General features: G+C 40.1%; 2 protein-coding genes across 5 annotated transcripts; one reads left to right on the top strand and one right to left on the bottom strand.

Moving 5' to 3' along the window:
- The first annotated feature begins 692 nt into the window (after positions 1-692).
- Positions 693-12,826, top strand: TMEM263 (transmembrane protein 263). Of its 2 annotated transcripts, none has more exons than XM_070410978.1 (3): positions 693-955; positions 9,992-10,058; positions 12,125-12,826. In XM_070410978.1, exons 2-3 carry the CDS (start codon positions 9,995-9,997, stop codon positions 12,409-12,411), a joined length of 351 nt encoding a protein of 116 aa, XP_070267079.1. In that variant the 5' UTR covers positions 693-955; positions 9,992-9,994; the 3' UTR covers positions 12,412-12,826. The 2 variants fall into 2 exon arrangements, with proteins under 2 accessions (XP_070267079.1, XP_070267080.1); XM_070410979.1 differs by lacking the exon at positions 693-955 and adding an exon at positions 10,661-10,797 and having other exon boundaries at positions 10,019-10,058.
- Positions 12,827-17,892: 5,066 nt separating this feature from the next.
- On the bottom strand, positions 17,893-26,421 carry MTERF2 (mitochondrial transcription termination factor 2). Of its 3 annotated transcripts, XR_011470863.1 has the most exons (3): positions 26,301-26,421; positions 19,217-20,533; positions 17,893-18,281 (listed from the first exon to the last, which is right to left on the bottom strand). XR_011470863.1 is itself a non-coding variant. In XM_070410976.1 (2 exons), exon 2 carries the CDS (start codon positions 20,473-20,475, stop codon positions 19,318-19,320), a length of 1,158 nt encoding a protein of 385 aa, XP_070267077.1. In that variant the 5' UTR covers positions 20,476-20,533; positions 26,301-26,421; the 3' UTR covers positions 17,893-19,317. The 3 variants fall into 3 exon arrangements, 2 of the variants coding, with proteins under 2 accessions (XP_070267077.1, XP_070267078.1); XM_070410976.1 differs by having other exon boundaries at positions 17,893-20,533; XM_070410977.1 differs by lacking the exon at positions 26,301-26,421 and adding an exon at positions 22,850-22,872 and having other exon boundaries at positions 17,893-20,533.
- Between the last annotated feature and the right edge of the window lie 380 nt (positions 26,422-26,801).

Here is a 26,801-nt window from a genome sequence, read left to right on the forward strand (position 1 = left end):
GAGGCCAGGTGTCCTAATGTCCAGTTCACGACTGTTTTCCCATTTGGGGTGCATGGCGGGTCCAGGGCACTGCACTCATTACTGCGCTGGGCGCCGGCGAGGACCGAGAGGGGCGTTCCTCTCAAGGAGCTCAACTGAAGGGCAGGGAAGATGTCCAGCAAGAAGTGATGAGCGCGCTCTCCCGTCACCCCTGTCACCTCCACAGAAAAGGCGTGCGAGTCCCGAAGTCAAGGGCTGCGCGAAGGCCCGGCCTGTCACTGCCCCGAGGGGAAGCAGGGAGGGAAGAAGGCCGAGACCCCAAAGAGCAGAGGAAACTGGCGAGCGTCCACCTTCCCGGGGCGAAGGTTCTGAATTCCGGGCGACCGTTATGGTAACGGAACGACGGCTCCAGGTAGCCGCCGGGGCTGGAGCTCAGGACCCTTCAGGCTGCCGCCGCCATATCCCCAGGGCTCGGCGCCCCTCGCCCCATCTGATTGGCCGGAGGAGGAAAAGGGCGGGGAGACCCTGGAGGAGGCGCGCGCGCACACTGGCCAGGGTTTCCCGCGGAGGCTCCGAGGGGGCGAAGGGGCGGGAGCTGGGCTGGGGGTGAGGGCGTCGCGCGTGCGCACGGCGGGAGGTGGCGGCTGGGGGCTGCTGGGAGGGCTGGGCCGTCCGAGAAACCGGTGGGCGCCGGAGAGGCCCGGGGTGCGCGTGCGCGTGCGCGTCGGAGTCCGAGCCGCGGGAGGAGGCGGGAGCTGTAGAGGCGGCCGAGGGGGCGGGTCGCGGCGGGCGCCACGTCCGCAGCCAGAGGCCAGCGCCGCCGTCAACGGAGTCTTTGGCTCCGCAGCTTGAGGAGGCGCCTCCGGAACCCGCAACCGCTCGAGGCTGTGCCCGCCGCTCTAGCCGCCTCAGCTCTTCTTGGTTCTGCCCGCTCCCTCCGCCGGCCCCGGCCCAGGCGGCGGCCCCGACCCCGGCGGTAAGTCGGGCTGGCAGGGCGGGGGGCACCGTCCCGGCTTCTGGCCCCCTCTCGGTCGGTCGCCTTCTTCCGTTAGCTCTGCACCTCACCGCCCCCCTCTCCGGGCCTGGCTGCCGCGAGTGGGGCCTTTGGGAGCACCGAGCAGGAAAGGGGGAGGGGCTGGGTGATGTTGGGGGGCTGACGGAGGTTCGCTGGCGGAGTCACCCCTCCTCACCTGTCCCTGACGCTCCCGCCGAGGTTTGAGATTGGGATCTCGCCTTCAGGTCTCCGCCTGACTTCCTAGCTCCTGGGTGTCATGCTGGGAGGATGGGGGTCGTCAGCCTGGGCGGAGAGGGATGCAGCCGAGCGGCTGGGCTGGGCTCCCCGCCCCACGGACTCCTGACCTGTTGATAAACCACTCTCTGGGGTTCGGGCACGCAAACCTTGGTCCCCAGTGGACATTCCCAGTGCGCTTCCCCGGTAGGAAAGCTCTTACCCCCGCGCCTAACCTAAACCTAAAAGTGTGGCTGGAGAGGCGCTGGCGTGTCGGGGTGCCTGGGGACCGCTGGCGCCGTCGTCTCCCGAGTCCAAATTCACACCGTGCCTGCTAAGCACACGCAAGACTGGTCCCCAGGCTCCCCCTGCCAGTCAGACCCCGTCTCCTAAACACATCGCCCCTTGTGAGAAGACAGATCCTGGAACCCTGTGGGAGGGGGGTGCGGGGTGTACAACGTGGAGCTGAGGGAGGTGCTGCGCTCAGCCCCAGCCAGGGCTCCTCCAGGGTCATTTTCTGCCTCTCCTGCCACGTCACTCCCTCTGCCAAAGGGAAAAAAAGACTTGCTAGTACCTAGAGCAGTGGTTCTCAACCTTCCTCATGCCGCGACCCTTTAATACAGTTCCTCATGTTGTGGTGACCCCCAACCATAAAATTATTTTCGTTGCTACTTCATAACTGTAATTTTGCTACTGTTATGAATCGTAATGTAAATATCTGATATGCAGGATGTATTTTCATTGTTACAAATTGAACATAATTAAAGCATAGTGATGAATCACAAAAACAATATGTAATTATATATGTGTTTTCTGATGGTCTTAGGCGACCCCTGTGAAAGGATCGTTCGACCCCCAAAGGGGTCGCGACCCACAGGTTGAGAACCACTGAGTCCTAAAGGGACCAGTGTGGGGAGCCGGGGCCGCTGGGAACGCCTAGAAAAAGGAAAATTACTTTATCTATTACGCCCTTGTGAACACATGCTAATTCCAAATGTTTACTGCCTGTGATTATTTGCTATATGCTATTGTTCAGCCTTTAAAACTTGGACTGGTGCGGGTGCTCAGGAATATTAATACATCAACCTGTACATGACTGTGTCCATACCTGTTTTTTGTTTTGTTTTTAAGAAAGAGGGGAGTAACCTTTCATAAATCCATATGCATCCTGTTTTGATTTTTTTTTACACTTTCATTTCTTTAAGTCATTGTTATAAATGTACCAGAAACCACAGTCAGTAAAAAATTGTCTACGTGTAGGCACATCATTAGAGAAGCTTAAGTAATTCTTGTGTGTGTGTTAGTTTTTTTTTTAACTACAGGGAAATCTTTACCTTTCTTTGTACCAGTCATTGAGTATTTGCTGTTTTGCTACTTCCTGAAGATAGCTCACAGGATTATATTTATAAACACCTTCAGAGGAGGGCCTTTATATGCTGAAACCCGGGTACCTAATACAGTGTATGACACATAGTAGGCACACAAATATTTGTTGAGCTAATGAGGTAATAACTTAGTGAAGATGGCTGATGTACTGGTTATCTGGTTTGATAGTGTACTGTATTGCCACTTAATGTTTCATTTAAGGGTAACACTTAAAAATTGCCATTTGATACTGTCAGTTGTTACTTGTCACTAGGTAGTCACAAGTTTTACTGGCAGATTATTTTTTTTCTTTCCTGCCAGATTCAGTGCATTTCTTACAGTATATTTGCTGTTGATTTAATAGGCAAGGCCCATCTTAAAAGCAGCCTGTTCAGGATACATGGTTAACTAGAGAAGCCTAAAAATAGTAAGCTGGTGTTTTACTATACACTGCTTGTTGGTGTATGTGTGTTAAAGCTCTGTATAAATATGTATTTGAAACTCCTTGTAGTTATTTGGCAAAGAACTCACCCTCATATGGGACTGAGGATGTGGCAAGGTTCCTATATAATAGAATATGTAGAAGAATTTAGCTAATTCATTTATAGTTTTTTTTTAGGGAAATTAGCACTGACTGTTTAGTAACAGGTTTTTGAAGCGGCATTGAAGGTAAACTGCTGTACGCTGTATTTTGTAGAGAGCTTTCTACAGCTTGTTAGTGCTGTTTAGCTTCCTTTGGTACACACAGAGGGGTTTAACCACAGGCAAATTATGTACTCTTTTCAGACTTAATTTTCATTATTAATGCAAACTTTACATATATGTAAAGTGTTACAGATATCCACAAACAACATTGATTCATCTGTTTTCCTTTTAAAAAGAAAGCTTCCTAAGAGGCATTTGTTTACTTATTTCTATTATTGGAAGAAATGATCCTCCAGGAAAAAGTGTTATTAATCCTTGTCTCAATATATTTGCCAGCTGCAATAACTATGATATTATTGTACTGGACAAGTCCTTCACATTTCAGTTTGTTTTAAAAAAGCACAAACTTATAACCAGTTTTAAGTTGGTATTATTTGTTCACATGTCAAGACCAAATAGTAAAATGTTCATAAATTATTTGTTCTGCCCTAACGGCTGTTTTGCCTTCCTTAGAAAAGTGCATTTTTAAAAATAGAAACTTGTTTGCATTATGAATTCCTAGAGAGCAGATTTTTTTTTGTTTGGTTTTGAATGAAACTAAATTGATAAGTGCAGGGAAAGTGTATCCAAACTGGATTGTAAACTCTGGTTGAGAGTAGTCCTGTATCCTTAATCGCACTGAAATCTTCAGTGCCTAATAGATGCCTGGCACATAGTAGGGACTCAGATGTATGGTGGGTGAGGTAATGACTCAGTGAATTTAGGGCAGATAGTTTACATAGAATTTAATCTGTATAAGGGTAACATTTAAAAATGGTCATTTTGACACTTTTACAGTCAGTTGTTACTTGTCTCCATGTGTTATGTACTTTTAAATTTTAAATACTAGCAGATTATTTAAATTTTAAATACTAGCAGATTATTTACCTTTCATAATTTTAGGAGTGTAGTGTGTGTTTGTCTTCATAATTCCCAATTTAAGAGAAACAGCCCCCTTGTAATAATGATAATGTAAAAAGTATTTATCCTTAGTGAGAAAGTGATAATATCCTTAAAGAGGTGATATCACCAAAAGTTTGACAAACATGTGGAGAGGTTTGTAATGGTATATGTGAGTAAAAAGTACAGATGGCATAGTTAAGCATTTTAGCAAAAAATACCTTTTTAAGGTAATTTGATGTCTTGTGACCAAATTGAGAATTTAGAAAAATATTCTACATATGGCATTTACACAATTTTTATTACCCTAATGTTCTAGAGGAATTTTAATACTGCATACTTGCTGTTAATACCAATGATGTACAAGAAACTCTCTCTCTCTCTCTCTCTCTCTCTCTCTCTCACACACACACACACACACACACACACACACACACACACACACACGTCTGTAGCCTCAGGACTTTGAGAGCCCTCTAATAACAAGATCCTCTGGTCTAAGGAGCCAGGCTTCTGGCCTGGCAGAACTCCAGCTTTTCTATCTTATTGTTTATTGACAATCCTGTTGGTAACTTTAGCTAACAATATTTAATGTAACTGTAGGTGTTTCTGTATAATAGTATCTAGATTCCTATATTTCAAGCTTTTCTACCCAAATACTCCAAACTTATGAGCAAAGTCATGGGGGAGGTGGGGATGTGGTTGGGCTGGGAAGAGAGCTGGTAAATCTGAGTATATCTTGAATAAGCTCCAGGCTACAATGAAATTTCTTGAAAGTCTAGTAATCTTTAAAAATTCTCAAGTGCATTTATCTTTTTAATTAGTGTATATTTAAAAATTAAATAGTATTTTAAATTACCGGATACTATACTAAAATGCATGTAGCATGTCTCTCGTGGTTCTTGAAGCCCCTGGCATACCATTGCCTAATCTTAAAGATGTACATCTTAAAAGCATGATTCTAGCTTAAAGTGTTTTGTGGTTTGTTTGTTTTTAATAAAAAAGTTGGACCATATATCGTTATGCATTTTTCTTGTGATGCTTAAAATTAATGTGGATTCAAATGATATTTTTATCCCACTAATTCCATAAATACTTTGTGTCCATTTACAGCAAAAACATGTACTAACAAAATAAGAATATAAGATATTTAAATTGCAGACCAGAGAAAATAGCAATAAGAGTGAAGTCTCAAGATAGTGTGGAGTTGGGGATGAGGGAAATGGGACATGCTATCCAGGCCACAGGAACTTACCTAGTTGAGCAGGAATTTTAACTAAGAGTCCTGGAAGCCAGGTCTCAAAGAGAAGAAAACATGCTAAGTATTTTTGGGGAAAAAAGTTTTCTGCATACCTATAAAGGTTTCTGAATAGCTCTAAAGAAATGTAGTTAGTGGGTAATTCCTTAACAGTGTGGTACAGTTAATGTAGTAATAGCCTGCATAAGGTTATTTGTCATGGTTCCCTTCCCAAGGACATAACCAGGAATAAAACTCAGTGATGTCATTTTCCTCCAGTCAGCTTTTGTGATTCAAGTACATTGTTTTTCAGATGACCAACTTGATTTGAGGATGAAAACCTAGAATAACTAGGTAGATGAACTAATCTTTAAAAATGTCCTTTATGTATATTACTGATTTCTAAGACTTAAAAATATGTATTTTTCTTTAATTTCAAAAGCAATATCTGTAGAAAATTAAAATATATTCATTTCTATATGTAGAAATACTTTGTGTGTGTATGTGTGTATAACCTGCCCCCAACCCCATACTAGCAGCCTGTCAACACTCTAGTGTACTTCCTCCAGTCTCTTTATGTGCATTTTTTAAAAAGCTAGATCAATGATATATGCCTTTTATATTTTCTAAATGCAACATTAGCATTTCCCCGTAGTATTTGATCTTCATAAATTATTTTAATGTCTGCATTGTATGTGCTTATAGAAAGCTTATAAATTTATCTCTTGCTTTCCATGAGGGTGTACTCATTAGACTATTCATTTCCAGGTATATTTTTTGTTGTTGTTGGCTTCTTTTTCACCTCTTAAATATGAGCAATCCAGTTATCAGTTTACTTCTCTCTTTTCCTTGATCATATTACCCACCTCCCACAGCTTCAGCTATCACTTCAAACCACTCTCAGGATCTCAAGTCAGACTCATTCTGAGTTTCAAGCCCCTTAAATCCAATTGCCTGCTAAACCTCTGTGGATGCCCTGAAGGCATCTTCAAATACAGCTGTTCAAAAACAAGTCCTTTCATCGTGCCGATAGTCAATAATAATGTACTGTACACTTATTTATTAGAGGGTAGATCTTGTGTTCTTACCACAATAAAATAAAATTTTAAAAGTCCATATTCTCTCAGAAATAAATGGTTTCTCCTCTCCTGTTGCTTGTCTTCACCATCATTTCTGTCTATTTAGTTGCTTATTCTCCTTTTATCTCTCATTAATACCCAAAGTTATTTTCTACTTCATACCAAAAAGTTCAAGTACTTGAGTGTCCATGTATCAGGCATTGATTATGGCCTTTGCGATGGAACAGGGAACAAAACCAAGTCTTGTTCTCATGGACCTTACATTCTAATTGGAAGAGACACCAAGTGAACACATACATATATCAAAGGACAATAAGCACAGTGAAGAATATAGAGCAGGGTTAGGTGGTAATGAGAGGGAGAGGAGTTAGGAGAGTGCTTATCCATTATTTTAAGGGGTCAGGGAAGACCTTTGATAAGGGGACATTTACACAAAGACCTGAAGGAAGTTAGGAAGAAGCCAGGTATATATGTAGAGGAAGAGCCTTTAAGGAGAAGGTAAGGAAGTTCCCATGTTGCTAGACTGGACTGAGCAAGAGGCACAATGGTAGAAAATGGCATCAGAGTGTTAGATGTTGGGCCTCAGAGGTGAAGGGATGGACTCTGGATTTTATTCTAAGAAAAACTGGCAGCAGCAGGAGAGTTTAAGCAAAGTATGACATGGCTAGACAGAAAGGTCTAGCTGTGCAAGGGTGGAAGCTCAGAGGCCAGTTAAGAGATTTTGTAGTCCAGGTAAGAGATTATGATGGCTTAACTGACTGTGGTAGCAGTAGAGGTTATGAGAAGTCCTATGCTGGATTTATTTAGGCAACAATATACCAATGATTAGGTGGGAATGTTAAAAAAGAGGATATCAAAGGTGACTCCTAAGTTTTTGGCCCATAATTTAGATAGGAAAAATGGCAGAGTTCAGACTGTTAGTCCATCTCCCTGGACTACTAAATTAGCCACTTACTGTATTTAATCTTTTTGTCCTAAATGTTCTTGCTCCAGTTAGCTTCTTAAAACACAGGTCTGACAATGTTTTACTCTGCTTCCTGGCTCCTTATTGTCTACCCACAGGAAGCTAAAGTTAATTCATATTATTTAGATGAATTTGCACATATCTTTTATGCTTTCATAAAGCACAGCATAAAAAAGTGGTCTTTTTTATTACAAGATAGAGTTGGAAAAATTAAAAATATTTTTAAAAGGGATTCTGTATTAGGAGGAAAAGGTAAGACTCTTAGTAGAGATTTGTGGGATATATACCAAAAGGCAGTTTTGAAATGTATGCAGTTACTATCACAACTCTTTTTAACGCTTGCTAAGTACTTAAGGTGTATAATGTCTATATAATTTCCCATATTTCTGTACAGGGAATGATAGCCTCTATTGATTAGTGATCTGGATTTGTATGTGTATGGTATACGAATACTGGGATTACAGTGCTGAACAAGCTAGACAAAATGTCTCTCTTAGGAATCAATAGTTTATTGAGGAAGAAAGTAGCTCTCAAATAGTTATTCCTTAGGAAGGGACACATATACTCTGCCAGGAATTTCTGTATGTTTTGGCTTGAATTTGTTAAATAGTATTCTCACCTTAAAGTTAGGGCTGGAATATCTTTAATTTCTATTTTGTATTTCCTGAACAACACAGATCCATGAAGTTATTTGTCCTTAGCCATACAGTTTATGGTCAAGTTGGGATTCAAACTCAGGCTCTCTGGTCCCAGAACCGTAAACACTATGCTGTGTAATACCTATGATGATAAATTATCATGATGATAAATTAAAGGAATATAAATATGAATGGAAACAAATTTAACATTCTGATTTAAGGGAGTTTTAAAATTGAGGCAGGTCAGTCAAGAACTCCTTTTCCCAGGAATGCATCACCTGATATTCTTTCGTTTTTGTTCTTTGTCAGAGATTACATGTCTTTACTATCACTTTAAATCTCAAGTGTGTATGGGATGATCTGCTAAATTCACAAACCAGACCAGCATAAGATAGGTGTTCTTGGCAGGTGGCCTGAGTCACTACAACAACTGAAAGATATTTAAGCACTCTGGCAGGGGCTGCTGGACTCTGTGGGATACAGTGAAGTCCCAACTTACACAGGATTTAGGTTTTAAAGGCATTGCAAGTTGAATTACATAAAGTTAAAATTACCTTTGAAAAATCCCACTTCTCACAACCATTACCTCTCTTTCCCTCATTTACCAACTTTTGCCGTAATTATTAAGCTACAGAAGGAAATATGAATTTTTATCTGATCATCCAGTACTTTAAAATCATTAGGAATCATTAAGGAAAGGAAAAGTTCTCTGACTTTCCTTTGACCACTTAAACCACTCTGTTCTGCAACTTGCTGCAAAATGTATGAACTGTGAAAACATTATTCTAAGTCTCCTAACAAGTCTTCCTGCTTGTTCTTGCTCTCCTTTGAGTGTTCTCCCACAATAGCCAGAATTTTTGTTTTTAAAAGTATAAATCAGAACATATCACTCCTCTCCGTTCAGTGCCTTTCACTGGCTCCCCATCTCACTCAGGAGTTAAAAGCTAACCACCACCTGGCCTTGTTAGGGCCTAGGTAGTCCAGAATACTTGGTGGTCTGCTGGGACCACAACCTCACTTTCTGGCCAAGCAAGAAAATTTTAGACCAGTCTTAACTTGTTTTAATTTTTCCTTAGTCAAGTGACTATAAAAGCAAATATTTTAAAATAGTAAAGGAGATCAACCAAAGAACTTGTATGCATATATGCATAACCCATGGTCACACACAATAGGGTGGTGAGGGCCTGGGGCGGGGGGCGGGCTAGAAGGTGTCAGTAATACTTTTAACAATAAAGACTTTTAAAAATTAGTAAAGGAAATTGGGAAAAGAAAGTTTATGTTTTCTTCACCCTAGCATAGCTTTATTTTATTAGGTTCTTTTACTACATATACTTAGAGGTAATCATAGTACTTTTTTTTTCATAGATTTTGGACTCTTTTGCTACCTACTTATTAGAGCTCTAAAAACAATAAAAAAGTAATCAAAATCCTTCTTAGTGATTCAGACTGATGGTGTCATCTCTACAGAAGGATGTCATTTTTTTTAGAAAATTTTTAGATAGAACATATTTTAGTCATAGGTTTTTCTCTAACTCTGTTTTGAAATAAATTACAGTTGAGTCAGCCAATATTCTGTAAGAGGAAACACTTAAAATTTTTGTCTGCTAACCCCCACCTTCCAGCTTTCTTCAGTTAGTCATCTTCAGTTTAAGTTGAAGCAGCAGTAAAACAGGGAAACGTCTACTATACAATGCCTACCATTCTTTGGTTGGTATTTGAGATAAGATTTATATTGTCCATAGTATAACTAAAAGTATGTCTTAAATACCACAAGAGAGAAACAAGAAGTAGTCTTGTGATGGGTGTTTTAAACTGTTGTTTATCTGAAAAAAGTTGATTAAGTCTTAATTGAGCATGTGATAAGTGGTAGTCTTCCCTGTTGAGGTTAAAATGAAATATGTGTGTGTGTTTTTTTAGATCATGAATCAGGCAGATAAAAATCAACAAGATATCCCATCATACCTTAGTGACGAACCACCAGAAGGTAAGTGTGCATCTGTAACACTAAGAATGGAACAAATATCCTATTGAATCCAAGTTCTGATTGTTTTTATTAAATTTAAAAAACTGTTTACCCTGTCAGTAAATAAATTCCAAAAATAATCTATGATAAACCTTTTTAGCCTCTAAAAGAAAACACTGATATGGGTACATGTAAAATCTATTTTTCTGTTACTCTTATTTTATTTCACAAGTAAGAATATCCTTTAATTTGTAAAGAAGAGTGGGTGGGATGCAGAGGAAAATTGGACTGTGTTTAGTGTTGATACATTACATACAAAAACTCAAGAGGTACTTGCGATTTGTTGTTAAACTCCTATCATTTCATCTCATTATTAATAATTGGTAGCTCTCTCTTCCTGTATTATACATGGTCTTGGGGTCTGCTTAATTTAAATTCTCTTTAATTTGAAAATTGTTATATCATGAATCATTTTATTCTTACCTTTACTTCAGAAATCCTTGGAAACACTAACTGTACAGCTAAATGTTTTGATGGGCATTTTCTATTTATAGTTTTGGTGTAGAATATTATTATCTTTAATTCAAATAGTGATCTCTTTGGACAACTGCATGTTTGTACAGGACCGTCATATTAGGTAAGAAAGAGAATCAAATTGGAGAATAAGGGATGTTAAGTGACTTACAGACAAGATAAGTTACAGTAGCAGACGGATGAGGATGTCTCTGGGAAGAGGCTAAGGCTGAACTTCTAGCTCTAGGTATTGTATTTTGTTCCCAGTTCTGTTACTCATTGTCCAAAACTTTCTTCCTATATTTATGTTAGCAGACAAAAATGAAATCACTAGGAAAATAAACACAATTAAAAGTTCATACTTAAGCCTAAAAGAGGATGGAGGTAACTAAGCTTTAGTTTGCTGGTGAAATAGCCTAGAAAATTATCACTTCACCTGTTTTCCTTGTTTTATTTATTAGGGCTAGAACCCTGAAAAGAAGTTAGGACTCAGTGAAAAGTTAATAAGGACTTTGTGAGAAAGTCACCAGGAAAGAGATAAAGGCTCTCCAGGAGCATAACTGCCAAGGAAAAGAACAAGCCTCAGGAATGACTGTGCATGGCAACCTGCTAAACAAAAGTAGTCTGCAAAGTAGATAATTTATAGGGTGGTAATTAAGAGTACACTGTAATTAAAGAGATCAACAGCATTAATATTTATTGGATTTGACTGAGAAAAACTACCTTCATTAAATGCTTGTGCACCAAATTTAGCCTAGCAGTCTGATCCTATATGAGGTGTTCAGTGTGAAGCAGTATGTTTTATTCTCAAATCAAGATTTTCCTCCCTCCCTAGTGTTACTGACCTTGACCTTGATTACAAAAGAATGACCAATTATGAAATCCTTTCCGTCATAATTTTATACTTAATGCAGTAGTTCCCCCTTATGTACAGGGGATACATTCAAAGACCCCCAGTGGATCCCTGAAACTTTGGATAGTACCAAACCCTATGAATAACATGGTTTTTTCCTGTACATATATGCCTATGATAAAACTCACTTTATAAATCAGACAAGGCAAGAGATGAACAAGAATAATAAAATAGAACCATTACCATATACTGTAAAAGAATTACATGAATGTGGTCTCCCTCTCTCAAACTATCTTATTGTGATGGACATTGGGATTATTCACCTCTTAGGCAGATGGAGGGGGGTGGCTCAAGATTTCATCACTTTATTCAAAATGGCACACAATTGAAATTTTATGAATTATTTCTGAAATTTGCCATTTAATATTTTCAAACCAAGGGAAACCATAGGTAAGGCGTGACTATGGTATATTCAAATGCTTATCTATATCTTAAGCCTTTTAATTCAGCTATTTAAAAATTTATATTAACTATGCTTATTAATCAAATAGTTTAAATAAAAAATTTGGATTTTAAAAATTTAGCCACTGTTGAACATGGACATTTGTAATGTGGTCGACCTTCTCAAAACAACCTCCTGATTACTAGGAAGTCTTAGATTACTTGATTTGTACTGTTTTTTGTAGATATATTTAACAATCTCATTCTATTTTCTCATTAGGATCAATGAAAGATCACCCACAGCAGCAACCAGGCATGTTGTCCCGTGTGACTGGCGGTATTTTCAGTGTTACAAAAGGAGCTGTTGGTGCCACCATTGGTGGTGTGGCTTGGATTGGTGGAAAGAGTCTGGAGGTGACCAAAACAGCTGTTACAACTGTGCCTTCCATGGGAATAGGGCTGGTGAAAGGGGGCGTGTCTGCTGTGGCTGGAGGCGTTACAGCTGTTGGGTCTGCTGTCGTAAACAAAGTGCCCTTAACAGGAAAGAAGAAAGACAAATCTGACTAAAACATGGAGATACATTTGCTCTCTACAGCATTATGATGCCAATGGCATTGAATTGCTAAATTATGGACTACAACTAAGTCAACTGTTTTGGATGTTTATCTTCTTAAACTGCTGTGCTGAAAGTATTGATGACTGGCTTTCGTCTAAAAAGAAGAGACCAATACTAGCACAGTGTATGAAGGTTTCTCATACTTAAATTCCAGCTTTTTATCTGGTAAAATGTTACGCTTATCAGCTGTAACTGAAGATATATTTGAGTATTTACTATAAGTCTTTTAGTTTAACTAAAAATGTGAAAGTTGAATTTAGTGGATTATCTTTACAATTCCATATGTATAATGTGCCAGGTAACACATCTGTCCCTTAAAAAGGGAACCTTGAACTACATAAACTGTAATTTTGATGTGCCTACTAGTTTCAGATGTCTTAGTTTTTTTATAATGATAGTTGATTAGGCCAAGAGGCATTCTTTTCTTATTTAAGCTGGTAAAGGTAGCAAGATTTAGAGAAATTTAAAAGAAAAGATAAAGGGTTTTATGATCCTGAGTGTTAACCATCTTTTGTTAGATATACATTATATTTATTTCATCATCGATGCCTTACAAAAGAAAACATCTTTTCTAATACCCTCATTGTGCAGTTCTTAGCATTATATATGGATTCTCTTAAAAGTTGTTTGTATCAGATCAGTTTTCTCTCTTTAAGAATCTCAGGAGTCTTGGGGTAAAAGCATTTCTTGCTCTTAGCAGATAAGATAGTGGTTAACTTTTTGTTAACTGTCTGTAGTTATGACCAACAATATGCTTCAACCTGGGTTCATGCTCCATCATCAGTACACCTCACAGTGCCTAAGGAATATGTCTTTGCTAGTCAGAAGCTTTGTTGGAAGAGTTTCAGATTAAGGAGGAACAAATAAATAATTTTTAGTTTTTAAAAATTACCTAGAACATCCCAGATATAAAAAGAATTCTTTACATTTATTTTATCTCTAGAATGGCTTAAATTATAAGCAGGGTTTTTTTAAAAAACATGGTAAAAGAGCCACAAATATGTGGGAGCTGTCTTTTAAATTGAATGAAATGGGCTCCAGGGATTAGTTTTGAATGTAAAATATATGTGTTTTCAATGGTGTATAGCAGTGGTTCTCAACCTTGGCTGCACATTAGAATCACCTGGGAATCTTTTTAAAATGGTGATTTCTGGGCCTCATCCTCTGGAAATTCTGTTTCTTTGTTATGGGGTGAGGCCACAACATTAGTAACAAAGAAACAGAATTTCCGGAGGATGAGGCCCAGAAATCAGGATTTTAAAAAGATTCCCAGGTGATTCTAATGTGCAGCCAAGGTTGAGAACCACTGGTTTACAGGCTTTTAAAATGTTATCTCACCATCCTTTAAAGCAGCTGTAGACTTTGTATCATTTTCCAAGTCAAATTCAGGCAGGGAATTGAAGTTTTTGATTGCGGATGATAAGTGTGTCAAGTCTTAACATATCATGTTTCAATCATTCTCAAAGAATATGACTTAGCTGAAATTCATCTTTTTGTTTCTTGTTTCATAAAAAATTTAAAAGTGGCATATATATTTGGCATTCATCCTAACTAGGGGTTATAATCCAATCCTGAAAAAAATCTGTTATCTTTATAATAAGTCCAGATATTTGCCTCCATTCTGCAGATTTTTTTTCCTTGCAAGGGAGGGAAGGAAAGGTATGATGCTCTGGAGTAAATAAGTGAAATAGCCTCCCTGAGAACTTAAAACAGATCACTCCCACACCCAAGGCTGAACTGTTTGTAAACAACAAAGAATTTTTACATTAATGTGGATTACCAAATGGATAAGAACATTACTTTTCAAAAACTTTCATGAATACCAGCAGGGATTTTAAGCAAATCTACAAATGTTCTTGAACTTTTCTACAGTATATAAAACTGAGAAGTCGTTAAGGAATTCAATTCATCAGAAATTAAATGGCCTTTTATTTCATGCTGTGTAATTTAAGGTATACTTGTTGGTATATCTGGTCAAATGTCATAATTAGCAATGGTGGGGTTTTTTTTTAATCCAAATTAATAGATGAACACAAATAATGGTAGTGGAGAACTTGTTTCCTGCTATTTGAAAGAAATTATTACTTCATTAATAGGTCATATTTCTAATTTATCTTCTCTAGTCATAGGTTCTGCTGTGCTTTATACCTGCATTTCTAAACATACTTTAGTTGACTGTATGCTTGCATATTTATTTTTAACTTTGGTTATCTTTAAAATTGCTTGAGGAAAATAAAATGGTTGTGATTAATTTCTGCTACAGAAAAGCCACCTGGTACATTTTATCTTACCGAGTTTGTTTTAAATTCTAAACTGTAACTTTGTTCAGGAGAGGCTTTTGCAATGATAGCAGAGAACTGTACAAATGAAGTTAGTCATGGAGGTTCTTGTTGAAATGAACTTGCCATCTGATATGTATAGCTGTACACTTGAGTCTTTCTCAGTTTATTTTTGTAGATTAGCATTTGACCTGTAAACAGTACTAGTTCACTTCAAGAAACTAAGGTGGTTGTATATACCTGGAGGTATCTGTTATTCAGCTTTTCTTTTGAGTGGGTATTTGCACAATGAGGGTAACCGTGTGTGACCCACTGAATGACTGATCTGATGTCGATATTATGAGTCCTGCACTTAGATGAAAATAACTGATGACTGAAGTTTTTTGTATTAAAGGAATGAGAAAAGAATACATGAATCTGTTAATAAAACACTATGATCTACAAAATATGAAATGTTTCATAAAGATCTAAGGGAATAAAGGAAATTTTAAAACAGGGTAGTCTTAAAATTTTTAGTTACATAGCAGTTTAGAAAGTTTACAAATTTTTGACGTTAATGAAGAAACAAGAAAAAACATCTCTGAATATATTTTGATGCCAACACAATAAATGAAATGCAAATATATTTTAAACAACTCTAATAAAGATTAAAAATGTAGATTTCTAGGTTTGACCCCAACTTGCTGAATCTCTGTAGGGTGGGGTCTGTAGGACTGCAGTTTAACAACCTCTGCTGGTGATTCCTGTGCACTCTGAAATTTGGGAACTGATGAAGTTACAAAGTAGTGAGCACTTCCCTCTGTCCTACGTAGCTGTGGAACCAACTTAGACATCTCACTGAACAGAAGTGACTCAAAGGGATGGGAACCAGTTGGAGGAAGGCAGAAAATGGATATATATTGGGCATCTACTTACCTACCAGGGGCTGTCCACACATTATCTGATATAATCACTATGAGGGTATATCTTTATTCTCTTCATACAAATATGGAACAGTCTTTCAATGTTAGTTGAATTTCCTATATAATTTCTGAATTAGTGTAAGTCACTTCTCCAGTTTAGGTCCAGAAACAGAAATGGGGCCATCAGTAACGAGTCCTTAATTCTGCTGTCGGCATTCAGTGCTGCCTGTGCTAGATTTACCAGGCTGTCTAGCTTGAACTTCCTGGTGACCATATTTATATTTACTGTGGCAGCTAATTATATTTTGTCACAGAAATGAGTTTAGTGTAATTATATTCCACTAAATGACTTAAAGGAAATAATTGTTACTAGAGTCTCTTTTCACACAGGAAATAAAAAATTGACTCTAGTGTTTTATGTAAGAGTATCTCTCCCTGCTCTGTTGATTTTGAATTATTTTAAATTTTACTCAGAAAGATCTGAATAAGAATGCAAGAATGGAAAAAGGCAGATTCAAAGGTTTACAAAAGAAAATGTAACATTTAGTCTAAGGGAATATAAAGTCAATATACTGGATTTTTAAAAAAATATATTTTTATTGATTTCAGAGAGGAAGGGAGAGGGAGGGAGGGAGGGAGAGAAACATCAATGATGAGAATCATTGACCGGCTGCCTCCTGCTGCTTCCTACATGGCCCCTACTGGGGATCAAACCCGCAACCTGAGCTTGTGCCCTTGACTGGAATTGAACCTGGAACCTTTCAGTCCGCAGGCTGATACTCTATCCACTGAGCCAAACTGGCTAGGGCAATATACTGGATTTTTTTTTTAACCACAAATGTGGATTTTAACTTAATCTTTTCAAGTTAGAGTAAGTTACAAATGTATTTTAAAAACTGTATGTGTCTCAAGTTCTCTACATGGGCCTGTGTCCCTAAAGTTTGCTGCTGTAATGACTAGACTAAATTAATGGCCGACAAAGCACACAGGGTCACTCAATTCTAACAAACTTTCTTATATACTCTCTTGTATGTTCACTTTACTACTCCTCCAGATGACTTTCATACCTCCTCCTTCCGACTCTCTTGCTATACATACTCCCATCTCCCATTCTACTTCCTTCTCTGACAGCAACTCTCCTGCCTCTCATACCACCCACTCCATCAACCTGCCTATACCTGATGCCACACTCGGACCAGGACTAGTATCTGTGCGCTCATCCAAAGTCTGCCCACCTTCACTTCCTCAAGGATATGAAACCTACAGTTTTCCATCTCCAGCTCTCTTGGGTCATACCCATCAGCATGTACTAGTAAACAAATCTTAGCATTTGCTTTCTTTAAAGAAAAACTTCTTGAAAACAACTGCAGTTTCTTCCTCTTCATCTAGCCTTTCAACCTATTCCAGTTGCTTTCTTACCTTTCTCAGTCCACCAGAATCACTCCTGATAGGGCCAACTAATGATTTCCTATTTGGCAATTCTATTAGTCACTTGTCTGTATCTTAGTTGGCATGTCCATGGCATTCAATCTTATTGACCATGCCCTCTTTTCTTGGCAGACTTCCACTGGTCAACCCTTTCCAGGATTGGCCAGCTAGTGCTACAAATCTGCACTTTGTTTCTGGATAAGCTCATCGAGAGCCATAGCTTTACATTTCATAGATATGCAAATGACCCCTGGATCTCTATCTCCAGTCCTAACTTCTCACAATTCTGGACTTTAGCATTTGCCTCTTTGACATCTCTGCTCTGATATCTAGTAAACATCTCAAAAATTAACATCTAAAAGGTGACCACATAATATACAATGTATTTCAAACTGAGACAACAAAGCACCACTGATAATTATGGTGGGACAAGCATCTAGTTTCTCCAAGGGTTTCCCATCACACTCAGAATGTGATTCTGCTCTTTAGGTGGATGTGTAATACTCATCTTATCCTGCCCCACTCTCCTTGCTCTGCAACCCTGCCCCCACTGTACTGCCATTCTTTTTCTTGAACATTCCATGTTACTTTGGGTGAGTAACCCTCTGTGTGCCTGAGTCTCGTCATCTGTAGACCAGTAAACAATGGTACCGAACTCCTAGTGTTGCAAAGCACAGTGGTGCCTTGCACTTGGTGCTGCGTAGATGTCTTTCCTCTCCTAAGGAACTTAACAGAATTGGATAGTGAGGGCTACTTGCATTTGCTGAAGACATGGCCTGCATTTTTCATATTTTCCTTAAGAAAAGACCACACACAGTGCACAGAGGTTTGACTATCAGAGTCTATTGTTTGGTTGTTACAAAGTTCAAACTCCACAGCTGAAAGTGGGCCAGTCTTTATCTGGGTAATGTTTATCTTGGCAAGATTTCACATTTTCCCTTTATAGGCCTGGATTTTCAGAAAGTTCTTAAAAATGCTCCATGTACTTCAAATGTGTATGAATTAGATCATTTCAAATTGAAGGCATTTTACAGAGAAGTTTTCATAAAAATCCCTAAATGTGTTGGTACTCACTCTTTTGGCAGGTCAGGGAGGGGTGACTTTTTTCATGCCAACTCATAAGCAATCCTTTTTCTTTGAAAAGTCGGATCATAGTAAATCTGGGCTGTCACTTGGCAGCTGAGTGGCCTCTCTAAGGTTCAGTGTCCTCATCTGTAAAATGGGGAAAGTAATGAATGCACTTAAAAGCACTTCATGAGATAGAAAAATGGTCAATTTTAAACAACACGACCATACAAATAAGCTCTAATTGTTCTTTCTGGATGAGTAATACTTGGTTCTGAAAGATACTCATTCCAACCAGGAGATAAAATCAGCTTTCTCTAAAAAAATGTATTAGAAATCTGCTGATGTTTCACTTTAACACTAAGCTACAGAACTCAGACCACGGTAGTGATGTTTCAGAGCTGGTGGTGAGAAAGAAGGCTGGGTCTACATCCCAGATGAAATGTGCTAGATCAGTGGTTCTCAACCTTCCTAATGCCGCAACCCTTTAATACAGTTCCTCATGTTGTGGTGACCCCCAATTTCATTGTTACAAATTGAACATAATTAAAGCATAGTGATTAATCACAAAAACATTATGTAATTATTTATGTGTTTTCCAATGGTCTTAGGCGACCCCTGTGAAAGGGTCGTTCGACCCCCAAAGGGGTCGCGACCCACAGGTTGAGAACCGCTGTGCTAGATAAATAAAAAAATGCCACTTGTTTCCCCGGCCGGTGTGGCTCAGTGGTTGAGCCTCAACCAATGAACCAGGAAGTCATGGTTTGACTCCCAGACAGAGCACATGCCCAGGTTGCAGGCTCGATCCCCAGTAGGGGGTGTGCAGGAGGCAGCTGATCAAGGATTCTCATCACTGATGTTTCTATCTCTTTCTCTCCCTCTCTCTGAAATCAATAAAAACAAATTTTTAAAAAATGACACTTGTCAGTTTCTTAGAAATGATTCACTTATATCACACTAATGTGTCATTGAATGGTACAAGATTTTTAAAAAAATAGCTTAAGATCAAAATTAGCAACTTTTATTTAAAATAAATGTAATTTATATTTTATAATATAGCATATGAGTTGGGGATTATTTACTTAGAGGTAAAATTCCTGGTGCCTGCAAACAGCCTGAATCCTGTGTCTTTGCTACTCAGTGTCACTCTGCACTGCCAGAAGGAGCAGTATCAGCCAGTGAGTTACTCATCAACATGTAAAGGTGCAACAGGGTTAAATAATGGCCTTCCTTTTTTGGCCTGGGTTTTGCCAAAGTTAGCCTCAAACTCTTTTTTCGTTCCATTTAGACTTGCTAGATGTCCATCCTTTACTCTGTAGCCTAAGGAATTCAGTTTCCTTATCCTGTACTGCACTATCTGTGGTGTTAATTCCAGAACCATGGGCGTTTCTCTTATCTGAGCTATGGAAATTCCTTCTTTCAATAATCCCTGAATTCTCTCTTCCAAAATGGGAACGGAATAATATAAAAGGGCAGGACATTTCAAAACTAACTGCTTCAGGTCATGATCTGTGCATTTAAAAGCATTTTTAGAGAAGGAAATACTGTTCTGTATACTTCTTAGGCCAAGTTGAAAAAGAAACCCTTTCAGTTTGGACAGAAGCTGGAGAATTTCAGAGTCTGTGAAACCTTGCTCCTGGAGAAATTCCAGTGTTTCCTTTATAGCTGCAGAAGAATTTAACAAAATAAATGGGTTTTGGCTTAATAACTTCAGTAGCCAAACTTTCATGTTGGTCTCGGAGCTACCTAAATTTAGATAACTCTCCTGGAGAATCCTTATCACTTGCTTATTCTTCTCCACAGGATTATGAAAAATATTAGGTGCAGTTGTCAGAAACCTGCTAATGACCACATTCTTGAGTCCCAACTCTTGAAAGAACTGAACATTCAGTTTCCGGTTCTCCTGGTCTTTAACCGTAAAGAAAGATTCTGGAAACTGTTCTATTAACTTGACTAACTCTTCCTCATTTTTGCAGACGGACTGCCAGAGTTCTCTCTGGGAGTTAACAGCGGTTGGACTGCAGACAATGGCTTCTGGGCAGCGTTCCAAAATACTGGCTACCGCAGTCTCATTGGCACCTAGTTGCTGTAAAATATTTGCAATTTCTTCAACATAGGTTTCATCCTCCAAAAGGACCCATCCTTTTAATCTGCGTATTTTCCTGATGTCAACTGAAAATTTATGGAGCTTTTCCACTGTTCTTTGATTTTCTTTGTTAGGCTGATTGTTGGTTGTATAGGTGAAGCAAGCTAAAAAAGGTCTGTATTTGGGAGCTGATAGCATCTTTCTGAAAGAACACAGCCTGCAAGGCTGGGATCTCATCAGCAACTTCCACAACATGCCTGAAATCCACCAGCTAATCCCCACCGTCCAGTGATGCAGAATGTACTCAGGGTGCCTGTAAGAAAGAAATTACAGGATTTAACATAATGGGTTGTTGCCTTGTAGAACACAAATCTTAGCTGTAAGCAGTAAGCATTAGAAATAACATGGATTTAAATTAGACAGGAAAACTAATGTGGAATATTAAATATATCCTCTTACATAATTTATAAAGTAATTATACTTCTTCACGGCTTAGACATCTTATACTTTATAAATACATTGTCATTTGAGCTTTGCAGCAACCTTGTGAAGTAGTTATTTCTCTTTCACAGAGCAGTAGCCAGACCACAAAAAGTTCAAAGAATCACAGACCGTAGATGTTATTTTGACACAACTTCCTCCTCCTACAACTCTGATATGTTTCTATTTAGGAAACATATGTTACTACTTACTTACATACACACAGAGGTTCTTTGTTTTTGTTTTTAACGTTTTACATTTTCAAAGTGATGTTTAGCAGAAGCAAATACTTATTAAGAATGGGGGTGGGGGGGTGCCCTAGCCGGTTTGGCTCAGTGGATAGCGTCGGCCTGCGGACTGAAAGGTCCCAGGTTCGATTCCGGTCAAGGGCACATGTAGCTCGATCCCCAGTTGGGGACGTGCAGGAGGCAGCCAATCAATGATTCTCTCTCATCATTGATGTTTCTATCTCTCTCTTCCTTCCTCTCTGAAATTAATAAAAATGTATTTTTTAAAAAAAGAAGGGAAGCATCATCTCTAATTTTATATTTCAGAGTAAATATTTTTGCTGAATAACTATTACCCAAATAAGTCAGTTAATTTGTTTTATTTAAAATGAGTCAATAAATGTATGCTTGTTCCATGAGAATTATGTGAAAATTTCTTTATAAATGCAGAATTAAATTAAGTCTTAGCCAGGTACAATGAGAGAGATGTGTGACTGCCCCAGTGGAGCCACGCGAGCGGCATGTCAGCTGTGGAATGGGGACCATACGTTATAACGTCTAACCAGCTGTCCCCATTTGACAGCTTTAGCTACCTAGAGACGCTATACTGTGCCTGATACATTGTAGCCTTTGCACTATTTTCTCATATTTCTGGTAATGAAAACATGCCTAGTTTTTTGTTTTAACTTTTGGTACCTGAGATTGAAGTGTCTTGGCTCTACCACAAAAGTGTAGTGCTGCTATTTGGATAGTTAACAGCATTTCCTTAGTATTTGTAGGTTTGAAGGAAAATGGGGGGGGGGGGGGGGGGCATTTCTAACCCCTGCCTGTAATAATGCCTTTGTCACATATGCCAAGGACTCCTCCCTTTCAAGTCCTACTCCAAATAAATTATTATTCTCTAAGGAAAAATAACAGAGAATAATGCTCTCATTTTTGGTTTACTTTTGGTAAAATAGCTCAGTTAGTGACTATGATGTCGAAAGTAATTGTAGGCATAGCTTCTGTTTTACTTCTAGTAGTTCAACCAGAGTTTTCTTAAGACGATTCCTAATACCAGTTTCCTTAAATAACTCTCAAATAGCCAAGATATAAATAATATTTTTTAAATTTCTGAGAAGACCAAGGATTTTAACAGCAAGGAGGTACATCTAGGCTGGAGTCCCACACCCCACTGTCCCAGAATCCCAAAACCTCAAGCTTCACATCTGTACCACCAGCTAGAAGGAGTGTGGCTCGGCAGCCAAACTCACACCCTGCTCTGGCTCTAATTTATGGGCTCATCTTGGGAAAGGTACTTAACCTCATATTAAACAAGTAGTGATTAGAATACAGCCTCACAGTAAATGTTCAATAAGATTAAAATAATAATAGCATCATCTGTATAGCAGAACAGCAGGTAAACCTTATAGGAATATTTCGAGGGTTAAAATGCAGGTCAAGTGCTTTGTGCGCAGTCTGGTATGTTATCTGTGCTCAATAAATGGAAGCCATGACTAGGAAACATGGAGCTAAAATGTTTGTAGTAATGTGACTTTAAACTGTATTTTAGACAGAAGTACATTATTTACAAAGAATAACTGAAAATTGTGAAAACTGTATTGTAAATGCTTTTATAAGCAAGTAACTGCTTATGAAGGTAATACAGTCTCATTATAGAGAATCTTCCAAATTCTGAAAAGTATAAGGAAATGGAAAAAATCTTTCATAATCCCATCACCTATAGACAACTATTTATATTTTGACATGTAAGTCGTTTTATTCTATGCTTCTTGCTCCCTTTATTATAATTTTTAAATACATAAATCTGCTTTATACATGACAGTTAGGTTCTAAACTCAGCCTATCAAGTGAAAATTGCAGAAACTCAAAATTTTCCTTGAAAATCTCCTAAGCAGGCACCACACTGGATACCAACATACCATCTTCTGTAAGTCCTGCCCCAGGGGTTCCTCCAGGCCTGGAACAGATCCCAGTGTTTGGCTGAGCACCAGATGAAGTAGTTGGCTTACTCTGGAGTTATATTATAAAAAGTGACAGATCATTAAATATTAGAACTACATTGACCACAGCATGACGCTCTTGCCCAGGGAGGCTAAGGGAAGAGCGGGCTGCCTCCCATGGCCTGCTTACTCCAGAGTGAACTATCATGTGTTCAGGTGAGTTGTCTGAACAATTAAAGCTGTCTGTCTTGCTCTAGCTCTTTCTCTGATGAACAAACATAGTTGACTACAAAAGTGGAAAGCACAAATGTGGCTCCTCTACAATCAATACACATTGTACAGGGGTGGGCAAAAGGAAGTTTATAGTTGTAGTACTAACAAAATCCTATATAATAAAAGCCTAATATGCAAATTGTCCCCTCGATCGGGAGTTCGACTGCTCACTATAACGTGTGCTGACCACCAGGGGGCGGTATGGCACATGGTGAGTATCAGCAACACAGCACTGGCAGAGGGCGGCAGTGGAGGTGCTGTCAGCCCTGATGGGCCCCGATGAGAGCAGGACCTCGGTGGGATGGTGGAGCAGGTGAGCAGGTGGTGCCAGGCCAAGGCGGGTGTGAGGAGGGGCCTGATCGCTCTGTGGATGACCCCGCAGATGGCAGGGGTGGGGGGGAGCCCTGCCTGACTCCCAGGCGCTGAGGGAGCTGGGTGGGGTGGGGGAGGGCCCAGCCCCGATCGATGATCCCACAGGTGGGATGGTAGAGCAGGTGAGGGGGCAGCACCAGGCCAAGGCAGGGTGCTAGGCGGGGCTGTGAGGCTGGGGGCGCGAGCTGGGGACCAATCTCCACAGGCCACCCCAAGGAACCCCACCAGTGCAGGAATTCATGCATCGGGCCTCTAGTAATAAATAAAAATACAAGAATAAACTCTGTTCTGTGTACTCACAACTGTAAACCTACGTTTGCCTACCCTCCTATATGTATTTTATTCTTTAATCCACTATATATACCTTGGCATCAAAAGTGCTCTAAATATTTTAATTGAGTGCATGATATATGGGATGGATATACTCTCATTTTGTAATTTATTTCCTAGTATTGAGCAGTTGGGCTATTTGTAATTTTTTGTTATATGCTAATTATCTGCTGCACATTTCATATTTTTCCCTTTAGGGTGAACTTCTAGGAGAATTACTGAAGAGATGTGTGAAGTTCAGTTGTTAATTCACTACCCAGAAAAACTATCCCAACCTATATTCTCACAAGCAGTATGAGTGATTCCCTCATCAGTTATAAATTTAATATGTGAAAATGAATACAACACTAATTTAACTTCATTTTATTATTAGTGAGGCTGAACTTTTCTTAAATTATGTTGACCATCTGTGTTGTCTTTGAACTATTCCTGCCGTTTGCCTTTTTTATCAGTGGCATTAAGCAAATTCACAATGTTACACAACCACTACCACTACTTCCAGAACTTTTTCATCACCCCAGGCACAAACTCTGTACCCATTAAACAATAATTCCACATTCCTGCCCTAACCGGTTTGGCTCAGTGGATAGAATGTCGGCCTGCGGACTGAAGGGTCCCGGATTCGATTCCGGTCAGGGCATGTACCTTGGTTGCGGGCACATTCCCAGTGGGGGGCGTGCAGGAGGCAGCTGATCGATATTTCTCTCTCATCGATGTTTCTAACTCTCTATCCCTCACCCTTCCTCTCTGTAAAAAATCAATAAAATATATATTTTTTAAAAATAATAATTCCACACTCAGCCCCTGGTAATTTCTCCACTCAGCCCCTGGTAATTTCTCCACTCAGCCCCTGGTAATTTCTATTCTACTTTCTGTTTCTATGACTTTGTCAGTGGAATCATACATTTGTCTTGTTGTGTCTGGCTTATTTCGCTTAGCATGTCTTCCCAGTCCATGCACAGTATAGCATGAGTCATCATAAATAGATGAAGCCTCCTGTCCCCATTATAGGCTCTCTTGAAACTATGGATGGTTCCTCGGTGCCACTTGTCATAGCTGCAGTTGTTCATGTGTTATTTCTGTTTCACCCTCCATGAGGCAGAGACTGGCCACCATGTTCCAATGAATTGCTTCCCTACCCTCCACCCGTTGGGCTGACACAGGTGAGTCTAGGAGGCATTCCTAGTCAGGTGACCTTTGTGTGTGCTCCTCCATAGCAACCAACTCTTGATCCTATTGTAGCAATACTACATTCCTGTAAGTTTGTTATTCATTCAATCAGAAGTATTTTGGCTTTAAGTTCACACAATGTGCCAGGCATTATGCTAATATTAGCTCTTCTGCTAAAATGTTTCTTCATTCCTCTGGATCACAGACCCACCAGAGAATCTGATGAGAGCCATGGACTGTCTTTCAAAAAAACCCAAAACACAAAAAACAACAAAACAAAAACCAATACTTGTTTTGCAAAAGATTTTAGCAGGATTAATTTAAGCAGGACTCAGACCCTGCAGCCCAACTATGAACAACCTGCATGAGATTGCAAGCACTGGGAGGGCAGCGTCTGATGCTCTTCTGCTTTGTCTTTGTAACAAGCAAAGAACTTGGTCCACAGAGGAATAGAATCGTGTTTGTCAACTGAAACTGAATGAACAAACCAAGCCCATGAAGCAACCTAACCTAACCTAGTGGCTAAAACTGTGGGCTGCCTGGGCTTAATTCCTGGGCGTGTTGTATTGTGACTTCAGGAAGTCATTTCACATCTCTGCCTCAGTTTGACCATCCAGAAAATGGGGACACTACATCCTGGGTGATTGTGAAGATGAAATGAGTTAGTAACAAAAACCAAGAGTATTCAGAAAACTCATTAAATCATACAACCCATTTTAAAGATGAGAAAACAGATAAAGTAGCAGGAAAAGTAACCTGTCCAAGGTTGCTCGGCTAATAAAGGGCAGACCTTGTATTCAAACCCAACAGAGGCCAGCCCTTAGCGCTGTGCCCTACACATAATGACGTTCTTGGTAAATGTTTGTCAAAACACAACGCGAGCTATTCTCTGAAACGTCATGTTTCCTAGACACGTTTGAGGAGTGAAATCCACTTCTATAATACGCATCCTCTTTCTATACGGGCCACTCTATAATCGGTCACCTCAATTCAGTTCTACTTTTATAACGTGTACGAACTTCTGAGTTTCAAATAAGCCCCCGTGGGTTTAAAAGCAAGGAAACCCGAAGGCCCAAGGAAGAGAGTCTTGGGGAGCGATCGAAAGCCACACACCCATCGAGTGCGGCCTGCGCTTCTCCGGAGAAACTTCCGACCCGCGGCGCCCAGGCGTCCGCCCAGGCCAGGCAGGCGCAGCTGAGCGGCGGGCTGCCCCGGAACCCCCGCCTCACAGCCACGGCCAGGCCGGGACGAGTCCCCCCAGGGGCGGAGAAAGGGCGCGACTCACCTGTAGGCATCCGCTCCTTGCCAGGCGCAGTGGGTCACGGGCCCCCGGCCCCGTCCGCCCTCCCTCACCAGGCCGAGGATTCAGGTGGCCGGTAGCCTATCCGAGGACTGGGAACCGGGCCCGGGCCTGGAGCGACTTGTGAATTTCCCTCAGCAGAGCCAACTAGGTCACCTGTCTTAACCGGCAGCCAATCAGAACACGGGAGACCCATGAGCCCGCAGATTCACGCCCCCAGCGCAGCCAATCAGGGCGCAACGCAGGCCACGTGACCCTCCAGACGCCCATTGTTGGCGCAAGGCAGGTTGGGGTAAGGGGCGGGGCCGGCGGTAGGGGCGGGTTGGCGTGGGAATCACCTTTTCAGAGAACAGCCCGGGTGCTGGCAAATTATTGCCTCCGGCACTTTCACACCCTTTCCTTGCCAGCAATTTATAAAAGTTGGGAGTTTCGGTTATTTGGTCCCTTGGGGCATGTCACTAACCCGTAAGCAAAAACGTAGAATTA

This window comes from Myotis yumanensis, unplaced genomic scaffold, assembly GCF_028538775.1.
Source record: "Myotis yumanensis isolate MYYU_CA2020_CCGP unplaced genomic scaffold, mMyoYum1.0.hap1 SCAF_3, whole genome shotgun sequence".
Lineage (NCBI taxonomy): Eukaryota > Metazoa > Chordata > Mammalia > Chiroptera > Vespertilionidae > Myotis > Myotis yumanensis.

Excerpts from the sequence above, each read along its gene's own strand:
- TMEM263 (XM_070410978.1), top strand. The coding sequence starts at position 9,995 with ATGAATCAGGCAGATAAAAATCAACAAGATATCCCATCATACCTTAGT. Across the intron at positions 10,059-12,124 it reads TAGTGACGAACCACCAGAAG|GATCAATGAAAGATCACCCA; the intron begins GTAAGTGTGCAT and ends TTTTCTCATTAG.
- MTERF2 (XM_070410976.1), bottom strand. The coding sequence starts at position 20,475 with ATGTTGTGGAAGTTGCTGATGAGATCCCAGCCTTGCAGGCTGTGTTCT.